Source organism: Etheostoma cragini, chromosome 18, assembly GCF_013103735.1.
Source record: "Etheostoma cragini isolate CJK2018 chromosome 18, CSU_Ecrag_1.0, whole genome shotgun sequence".
Lineage (NCBI taxonomy): Eukaryota > Metazoa > Chordata > Actinopteri > Perciformes > Percidae > Etheostoma > Etheostoma cragini.
The window spans coordinates 4,262,129-4,272,177 of record NC_048424.1 but is presented as its reverse complement, the minus strand read 5'-3'; the positions used below and the strand labels follow the sequence as shown (position 1 = coordinate 4,272,177).

General features: G+C 40.4%; 2 protein-coding genes and 1 non-coding gene across 4 annotated transcripts in view; all 3 read left to right on the top strand.

Annotated features, from left to right (window-relative positions):
• The window catches only part of LOC117961837 (ribonucleoside-diphosphate reductase subunit M2-like), a 4,276-nt gene extending 2,352 nt beyond the window's left edge, over positions 1-1,924 (top strand). Inside the window, exons 4-7 of the mRNA XM_034900773.1 lie at positions 68-262; positions 403-507; positions 761-874; positions 1,542-1,924. Of these exons, the coding sequence (XP_034756664.1) occupies positions 68-262; positions 403-507; positions 761-874; positions 1,542-1,694 (567 nt within the window). The 3' untranslated portion in view covers positions 1,695-1,924. The remainder of the gene's footprint in view (positions 1-67; positions 263-402; positions 508-760; positions 875-1,541) is intronic.
• On the top strand, positions 931-1,069 carry LOC117962009. Its single transcript, XR_004660540.1, has one exon. It is a non-coding gene; the product is annotated as a small nucleolar RNA SNORD94 (small nucleolar RNA).
• A 981-nt stretch (positions 1,925-2,905) lies between the features above and the next one.
• On the top strand, positions 2,906-8,792 carry LOC117961875 (galectin-8-like). 2 transcript variants are annotated; one of them, XM_034900840.1, is made up of 9 exons: positions 2,906-3,140; positions 4,215-4,303; positions 5,027-5,237; positions 5,769-5,888; positions 5,976-6,047; positions 6,606-6,632; positions 7,200-7,288; positions 7,821-7,986; positions 8,430-8,789. In XM_034900840.1, exons 1-9 carry the CDS (start codon positions 3,102-3,104, stop codon positions 8,583-8,585), a joined length of 969 nt encoding a protein of 322 aa, XP_034756731.1. In that variant the 5' UTR covers positions 2,906-3,101; the 3' UTR covers positions 8,586-8,789. The 2 variants fall into 2 exon arrangements, with proteins under 2 accessions (XP_034756731.1, XP_034756732.1); XM_034900841.1 differs by lacking the exon at positions 6,606-6,632 and having other exon boundaries at positions 3,016-3,142; positions 4,217-4,303; positions 8,430-8,792.
• Positions 8,793-10,049: the final 1,257 nt, after the last annotated feature.

Below are 10,049 nucleotides of genomic sequence, written 5' to 3'. Positions count from 1 at the left end.
ACACACACACACACACACGATAAACTTCAGCCCTCTTACGCAGAAACATGAATGCCGCTCGGGACAGGAAGTGGTGTTCCTGGTGCTGGTCTGGTGGCAGCTGTTGATCCTCTCTGTGCTTCCTCTAGGTGAGCGCGTGGTAGCCTTCGCCGCCGTAGAGGGAATCTTCTTCTCCGGTTCCTTCGCCGCCATCTTCTGGCTGAAGAAGAGAGGCCTGATGCCCGGCCTGACCTTCTCCAACGAGCTCATCAGCAGAGACGAGGTGACCCTCTCACAGTACTTATTTATATTATAAATCGGCAATAATGTCTCTGTATGTGTAGCTGGTCTCTGTGTAGCTGGTCTCTGTTGCTGGTCTGTGTGTAACTGGTCTGTGTGTAACTGGTCTGTTGCTGGTTTCAGGGTCTGCACTGTGACTTTGCCTGTCTCATGTTCAAACACCTGGTGAACAAACCGTCTGCAGAAACCGTCACCAAGATCATCAGGAACGCCGTGGAGATCGAGCAGGTCGGTCCACTCAGACGGCTTTATGTCAAACTAACAACGTGCTGATGAAACAAACATACTTTATAATATCTTATTACAGAATACACTAACAGATGTGTACATACTGCAGATGTTTAACAGCTGGAACAATTCAACTGGATCAAAATCATATCTTTAAGATAAAAGCTTATACTGTTGTCCATAGAGTCGATGTATCAGACCTGTGATTTTACACCCTGAGGTTGAACTGGTTTAAATGTCCCCCCCCCATCAGGAGTTCCTGACGGAGGCTCTGCCGGTGAAGCTGATCGGGATGAACTGCGAGCTGATGAAGCAGTACATCGAGTTCGTAGCCGACAGACTGATGCTGGAGCTCGGCTTCAACAAGGTGACTCGGCTCAAAAGATAACTAGATGATTTTTAGATCAGTAGACATTAGTGAGGTCTGTGATGATGAGAAGCGCAGGGGTACGGACCTCAGCCAATGATGGGGGCTGAGTGCTGCTGCAGACGTTCTGATTGGAGGACGAGTGGTCCACTGACAGAATGACAGCAGCACGAAACAGACGCTCGCCTGAACAGACTTCCTCAAACCCTCTCACATCTAAATCTAAATCAGACACATTCTCAAAAACCAGTCTGCGTTTAGATGTCCTAACGTGCTGCACAAGCGCTGACTGTTGTCTCCGTAGGAGCTCACGGACGCACAACCTTTAAAAAAAAGAAAATACAGAATTAGGACACGAACACACGTCTGTTAACCCAAAGTAGTCTCTTTCGAGTCAGGACAGTGCCACCTCTCACAGTACAGAGGACTGGAGATGAGACGTTAACTGACACGGAGCAGCAGACAGACAGCAACATAACCAATCACGCTATGACAGACGCTCCACTGGGCACCAACCGCAGTGATTAGTTTACATGAGTGTAGCCGACTGGCCGTCTCCAGCAGCAACGGTATCGGCGCCTGTAACACGGCGTCTGTCGGCAGAACAACCGGTCTGGGTTTAGGTGTCACTTCTTTAACGGGAAACTGTTGTGTGTTGTGTCTGTAGATCTACCGGGCGGAGAACCCCTTCGACTTCATGGAGAACATCTCTCTGGAGGGAAAGACCAACTTCTTTGAGAAGCGAGTGGGCGAGTACCAGAGGATGGGCGTGATGTCGGGCTCCACAGACAACACCTTCAGGCTGGACGCTGACTTCTGAGACGGGGGTGGAGCAACGCTCGCTCAGCCGCACATTCAAACAACGAGACGGCGCTTAAAACGAACTCTCAACAGGAGTAGAAAGTTATCGGACTCTTCCAAGCGGAATCACTCCGTGCTACATGTACAAAAGGTGTTTTTTATCTCAGGTGTTTGAATTATTATGAACTGAGTTTTGAGCCAATCAGAGTGCAGACAGAAGCCCAGGCTTTTGGTTGCTCAGACCTGTGTTTTTATTTTTAAATGAAATGTGCTATATTAGTAGGTTTCTTTAAGTATGTAGTAGTTTTTTTTTATAATTTGTACAGTAGTTTTATTTGAATTTTAAACCACCAGGAAGGTTTAACTAATAAAGTCTATTTGACAAACGGATTCTCCTTGAACTTGTCACACAACTGGTTTATTTTTACGTTTTGGGTGAAAGAAGACATTCAAATAATGAGATAGAGATAGATATAGATATAGATATATAGATATATATATATATTCACAAAAACATGTCAGGACCTTAAGTTTCTGGGGTGGAGGGGTCAAACTCAACTTCATCAGATTGGAAAAATAAAATCACATCCACTGACAAACATCAAGTTAACGAACTTGTTTTATTTGAGACCAAAGTCAACTTTTTTTACTGTATTATGCCAAAAGTTTTGATAAAAGCGCCCAAAGTGACAAATTTCAGAAAAAGCGACTGAACTGTCAGCTGCCAACGTGTTTTTTTTCATGCTTTTATTTAAAAGAAGTCGTGCCTTTGAATGTATTTCAATCTTCTCACTTACAGTCAAGCTCTAAGTTATTTAGTCATCAAAGAAAAAATCCGCTGGATCCGAAGACTGCGGATTTGAGTTTGACACGTGACAGACCGTAGGTGATGTCATAGCTGGCATTAAGGTCTTGAATTTAACCAGGAGAATCCGGAGGGACTCCAACCGGACTACTGGGTTTACTACCAGAAAGGAAGAGCCGCAACAATTCACACTGAAGAAGCTGGGGGAAAAAATCTTAGTTATTGTAAAACATTCTTCTACAGCTTTTCTGTTTGCACTGTAATCAACGTCCTTTATTTATTCCTCTGGCCCGAGCAGGAAGCCCAGATCAGAGTCGGGTGGCGTTTAATCACAAGACTTCATCTGCAGTCTAGTAAGGAGCGGTCGGCTACGTCATCACGCCGTAGCCTAATACAATCATTATTTAATGTAATATACTTATTCAAACTGTAAAAAGTATAAATTAAACTTCTGTACTACGTAGTTTAAGTACATGTGTCGATTTAAAGAACATTTTATCCTCCGTATAAAAGCATTTCCGGTTTGTCTCATCCTTGTAATGCAATAGCCGTGTGACGTTCAATAAGGAAGTAAACAAAAAGTTCGGACTATCTTCACGTTGCTGCTTTTCTGCTCCAAAAATGTCGACAACAACCCCGAGACAGACGTTTGTAAACCCAGTAAGATACTTTGTCTATATCTTAGGTCCATGTATCGACATTGATTTATTGTTATGTTTGTCATTAACGTTTAATTTACTTATTAAGGATTTAGCCGGTGAGCAAGCTAAGCTAACATCTATGCTAAACGCTCAATTTACATTTGTTGTATCTGCTGCGCAGTGTCATAAATATTTAAAAATGTGACCGTATCTTATATAACGTGGTCTTAAAAAACGCAACTCAATTTGTTAGTATCCCTGGTGAATTCGGCACATAACAAAATCCATAAAATGACTTCTATTTCAGTAACATGTGCCGCCGAAAGGTTCCAGATAATAAAAATAAGTCAAAGATTATTTTAGTCCTTTAGATCCTTAAAGTATAAAGACAGTATTTTAATGACTTTTATAATTATATAATTAATACATTTCAACTGCTTCCTACTCCAAACGTTAAAATGTTCCACAGCTTTAAGACGTTCAGTATTCAACTTTTCAAATCCCAGCAATACTTTTTTTTAAATATTCAACATTGTTTGAGGCATAGAAAAATGTATCTGCAGATTATTTTCTCATTTAAAAAAAAAACCTATTTACATGTGAAATGTAGCAGTATAGGGCTGCAACGAACACAGACACACGCACATGCACAAACACACTCTTAGAAAACTGTTTTTACTGTAAATATGGCATTTCCTTTTATTACATTGTTATGATTTTTTTTCCCACTAACACTTAAAATGTTTTTTTTTTATTTTGTACGTCTACATTATTACTTTGCTTGTTGGTTTTTATTGAAGCCATTACAGGTTTCTACCCTCATGTGTATTTTTGTACATACATGTGTTCATTCATGAATATTTTAAAACATATATTTAATAATAAATTCACATTCATTATACATTAAAACCAACAGGAGAACAAACACAGACAGGCAGACTTATGTAACTAAGCACTAGACAGACCCTCCTCCGCAGAGCTGGGAAGGAAGGTCTGGCTATAAGAGACTAGTTCTTGTCAGATGATTCCAGATGTTTAGTTTCGTTTCATGACTCTCTCTCACTCCCCCCCCCCCCCCCCCCCCCCCAACAAGACGATTCCCTTCGCTGGGACGATCCTGGGGGGTCTGTTGCCAGGGGAGATGGTTGTGATCCAGGGCTCGGTGCCGTCTGATGCCGACAGGTGAGGACTCGCAACACACCTTAGATAAAGTAGAACACGTGCGTTCATGAGGGCTAGCTGCCGGGTTCCATACTTTCTATTCAATGCTCTTCTTTGAAGTGTGGACTTTTTTTATTTAAAGGAGATTTTTGGTTGATTTAATTTACAATGTAGCTCTGTTTGTAAATGTGGAAGCTGGCAGTGGCGAGAGAAAAGAAAACAATCTATTCTGCCTTCAACACGTTATCCTCGTGCTAGCGTTAGCACCAGGACGCTGAAACAGGGAACTTTTTCTTTTCTTTTAGTTGGGCTGTGCAAAAAAAAAAAAAAAAAAAAAAAAAAAATCGATTCACATTTATGAATCAATTCAATCTCTATTGATTCAAAATTCATTTCATATTTGTTTGTTTTTATAATTTTCTTTGTTGTTCTGTAATGGCGTATATACTATCACATGGAAAACTAATGTTGGGTAACTAAATCTACAAAATGGAAAATGTTTTTTTGACTCAAAAATTGAATTGAATCATGACATTTTCTGAATTGTGCACCGGTGTTCTGTCAAAAATTAAAGGCGGAAAAGCCCAAAACACATTCTTTAAAAAAGTGATGTGGTATGTGGCGGTGGAGCCTGAACGCAGCACAGACGCTGCGCGCCACCTGCATGTTTTACCAGCATCTGGCTCGTAATTGGTGCTAATTTTGAAAGTATATTTTAGTGTCTGTACTCGTATCGTCCTCCAGGTTCCAGGTGGACTTCACGTGTGGCAGCAGCGTGAAGCCGCGGGCCGACGTGGCGTTTCACTTCAACCCGCGGTTTAAGAGGTCGCCGTGTGTCGTGTGCAACTCGCTGCAGAGGGAGAGATGGGGCAAAGAGGAGATCCTGTACGCCAAACCCTTCGCCGTCGGGGAGAAGTTCGAACTCATCGTCCTCGTCCTCAAAGACAACTTTAAGGTCAGAGGCGAGCTGCGAAGACGCTTTCCTGTTTCTTTTAATATGATTTCCTAGAGTGTATAAACTAAGTAATCATGTTAATGCAAAGTAAACTAGTTGTATCAATAAATTACACACACTGTGTGTCTGTGTGTGTGTGCCCGTGCCCGTGGCTGTATGTCTGTACTTGTGTGTGTCTGTGCATGTGGCTGTGTGTGGTTGTGTGTGTGTGTGTCTCTCTGTGCCCGTGGCTGTATGTCTGTGCACGTGACTGTGTGTGTGTGTGCGCTCGCGCCTGTGTCTGTGCACGTGGCTGTGTGTGTGTCTGTGCGCGTCTGTGTGTGTGTGTCTCTGTGTGTGTGTCTGTACGTGCACGTCTTGTGTCTGCTATGAAATATAATCCTGCCGGCGCCGCTGACTTTCACTACATAATGCTGAGAATACTTGTGTACTTTTGTTGAAGTGCAGTGTTACATGCCGGACTTTTGCGTATTTGTACATCGTGGTACTGCTACGTGCCTCGAGTAAAGTATGTGAGTACTTGTGTTGCAGGTGGCGGTGAACGGCGCTCATGTTCTGGAGTATAAACACCGCGTGGAGCTGGAGCGAGTCGACACTCTGTCCATATCAGGAAAGGTCCAGGTTGAGGCCGTGGGCGTCCTGCCGAGCAGCGTGAGTCCGGGAACGAAGACGTCTCACCGCTCGTCATGGGATCTCACTCGTGATGAAGATGAATCACTGGTTTTGTTATTTCTTTAGGTTGAAGTTTCGTCCACAGTCAGTCTGACCAATAGGGAACAACCACAGATGAGTCAGAAACCTCTTCAGACGGTGAGTTTGTTCCTAGCATTCATCATCTTATTTTTAAATTCTGTTTATTACACACGAGGCCGAGTGTGATCTTAGCCTTTTGTAACCTTTTAGCTCAGGTTGTCACATTACCGAAGGATATGAAGAAGAAACTTGGAAGAAAGTCCAGGAAATGACATCACAGTAATACCAGTAGAGAGTCCGCGGACCGCCATGGACAAAATGGGGATAAAATATGAACGTAGTTAACGGGGAGAGACAAATAATGCTTAGGAATTACACACAAGATGTTCATCAGTTTAAAATATCATTCATCAAGTAAAGAGAGTCTCCGTTTATTGTTAGTAGAAGACTGTGAAAATACTTCATTACAAAGACTGTGTGTGTGTGTGTGTGTGTGTGTGTGTGTGTGTGTGTGTGTGTGTGTGTGTGTGTCCTGCTCATAGTTTAGTTTATTATCGGAGCCCCATCAGCTGTACCCTGCAGCCCCCTGGTGTCCACGGTCTCAGTCCACTGGACACAACATATGAAGATGTACCAGCGTTTTAATTTTAATTATTTGTTTGTTTTGTCTTACAGCCAATAATCTCCTCAACAGGCAACTTGGTGAGTTATTTACACAACTCTAAAGACTTTTAACACGTTTCTTTTATTTTCCTTTCGTAATTTGTTTTGTGATCACATTGTTTTTTTTAATTAAACAAAATTGCATTGGTCCAAATGACAACATACAGAAAAGTAAACTACACACAGCTGAAGAAGGCACAGTGCACATTTTTTCACATTACATTACATTACATCACATGTTGATGTTGAGCCCAAAGTGACCGTGATCATTAGGAATCGATCAAATACTCTACACATTTTGACATACTATACTATGACTTTTTGTTGACATACTGAGGCCGTTAACTGTTGCAAACTGCAGTAAAAACTCTCAACTGAGATGCAGATTCCTGATGTTTTGTATACATGTCCAAAGAAGGCCCATAAAAGCTGAATAATACCTGGAAATCACACACATTCTCATCAGGAAATGCTAAATTCAGAAAAAGGCCTTGTTCCGAATAACTAAACGGAATACGATGTTTAGGTGACCTGATGTTCATTTTGTAATTATGGTGTAATATCGGGGTGCTCCGTGTCTCTGATGTGTCTCTGATGTGTCTTCAGAGTATTCCCTTCAGAGGGGAGCTGGATGAAGGTCTGATCGTCGGACGCAGCATCACTATTAAAGGAGTAACCAATCACAACGCTCAGAGGTCAACAACACCTCTCTCTCTGTCTTTGTCTGTTTGTCTCGCTCTCTGTCTCTGTCTGTCTGTCTAATTGTCTGTCTGTTTCCGTCTGTCCATCCTTCTCACTCTGTTTGTCTGTCTTTCTCTCTCTGTCTATCTTACTGTCTGTCTCTCTGTCTGTCTGTCTGTTTCTATCTATCTATCTCTCACTCTGTCTGTATGTTTGTCTTTCTTTCTCGGTCTCTGTCTGTCTCTCTGTCTGTCTGTCTGTTTCAATCTATCTATCTATCTATCTCTCTCTCTCACTCTGTCTGTATGTTTGTCTTTCTTTCTCGGTCTCTGTCTGTCTCTCTGTCTGTCTGTCTGTTTCAATCTATCTATCTATCTCTCTCTCACTCTGTCTGTCTGTTTGTCTTTCTCTCTCTGTCTCTGTCTGTCTGTCTGTCTCTCTCGGTCTCTCATACTGTCTGTCCCTCTGTCTATCTTACTGTCTGTCTATCTTCCTGTCCGTCTCTCTTTCTGTCTCTCACGATAATGTGCCTGTGTTGTGTTTCAGCTTGGCTGTGAACCTGCGAGTGTCCGGCAGCAGTGACATCGCTCTTCATCTCAACCCTCGTTTGAACAAAGAGCTCTTTGTCAGAAACTCCTTCATATCGGGGTGCTGGGGCCCCGAGGAGAAGAAGCTGGACTCCTTCCCCTTTAGGGCCGGGGCCTACTTTGAGGTACCCAGGGCTTAAAGTACTCACTCACCGTACATTCAAAAAAATGTGGGAACTTGCATGCAAGCTGGCGGGTGTGTACTCTTTTTTGCGTTGTGTTTACAGAAAAAGAAACTCTTTTGTTGGTTGTCACAGACGTTTATTCTGTTAAATAGCGGAACAGTGTTCCACAATCACATCCACCACTATAAAGAGCTCAAGTTAGCATGACCTGGTCTCCAGTAAGCATGAAACAGATGAAACCGGTTCCAGTTAGCATGAAATAGGCTCCAGTTAGCATGAAACACATAAAACAGAATCCAGTTAGCGGGAAACAGAGGAAACAGAATCCAGGTAGCATGAAACAGATGAAACAAGCTCCAGTTAGCACGGTACCAGTGCTTGGAACCCCTCCCATAATTATGCCTAGGTCACTAAAGATTTAAATAAGTGTATTTTCTCTGCAGATGATTATCCTGTGTGACCGGCAGCAGTTCCGAGTGGCCGTTAACGGGCAGCACCAGCTGCTCTACAAGCACCGCGTCCAGGACCTGAGGCGCATCACACAGCTGGAGGTGCTGGGAGACGTCACGCTGGACGCCGTCAACTTTTTTGATAATTGATGAAGAATTGTTTTAATTTAAGAACAACTGAATTTAATGTTTTATCCAGCTCTGTCTGTCAAATTAAACTGGAAAAATGGGATCAACATTTTTACAATAATTACATGATGATAATATGCAGTTTAAGCAGTAAATAGATGAATGCTAAGTTTCATCCTTAAACCTGTAAAGTCTCTCAAAGTGTTTTTAAAATGGTCTTTTGATCATCTGTAAAGATCTCTGAAGAAATATATCAAACTACTGTCCGACTGGCTGACTTCTCTAACTGTGCCCAGATCAAATAAACTAACCATGTGAACCGTTTGTAGACAAGTTCTTCTAGCACACACACAAACGCGCACATGATACAGACCCACACCCACAGACAGACACACATACACGCACACTATGTCATAGTGTAGTAAGTTGAAATTATTATTATATAATTATGGAAAAAAATAAAGTCATAGTATAGCTTGTCAAAAAATTAAAAAGTAATTTATGTATGTGGAAAAATTAAAAAAGTCATAGTAAGTCGAAAAAAAAAATTTGTCAAGGTATAGTATGTCAAAGTCAAACAGTCATAGTATTGTATGTCAAAAAAGTTATAAAAGCATAGTATGTCGAAAAAGTCATAGCATAGTATGTCGAAAAAGTGAAAAAAGTCATAGTATAGTATGTCGAAGTAAAAAAGTCATAGTACAGTATGTCAAAAAAGTCAAACAGTAATAGTATAGTATGTTGAAAAAGTGAAAAAATCATAGTATAGTATGTCGAAAAAGTGAACAAAGTCATAGTATAGTATGTTAAAAAAGTAAAAAAGTCATAGTATAGTATGTCCAAAAAGTAAAAAGTCATAGTATAGTATGTCGAAAAAATGAAAAAGTCATAGTATAGTATGTCGAAAAATTAAAAGTCATAGTATAGTATGTCGAAGAATTTAAAAAGTCATAGTATAGTATGTCAAAAAAAGTCAAAAAGTAATAGTATAGCATGTCCAAAAAGTGAAAAAAGTAATAGTATAGTATGTTAAAAAAGTAAAAAGTCATAGTATATTATGTCGAAAAAAACTAAAAAAAGTCATAGTATAGTATGTCGAAAAATTAAAAAAGTCATATATAGTATGTTGAAAAATTAAAGAAGTCATAGTATAGTATGTCGAAAAAAGTCCAAAAGAAATAGTATAGCATGTCGAAAAAGTCAAAAAGTAATAGTATAGTATGTCAAAAAATGTTAAAAGTCATTCATAGTATGTCGAAAAATTAAAAAAGTAATAGTATAGCATGTCGAAAAAGTAAAAAAGTCATAATATGTCAATAAAGTAAAAGTCATAGTATATGATGTGAAAAAAGTAAAAAGTCATAGTATAGTATGTTGGAAAAAATTAAAAAAAAGTCATAGTATAGAATGTCGAAAAAAGTAAAAAAGTCATAAAGTATGTCCAAAAAATGAAAAAAGTCATAGTATAGTATGTTGCAAAATTTT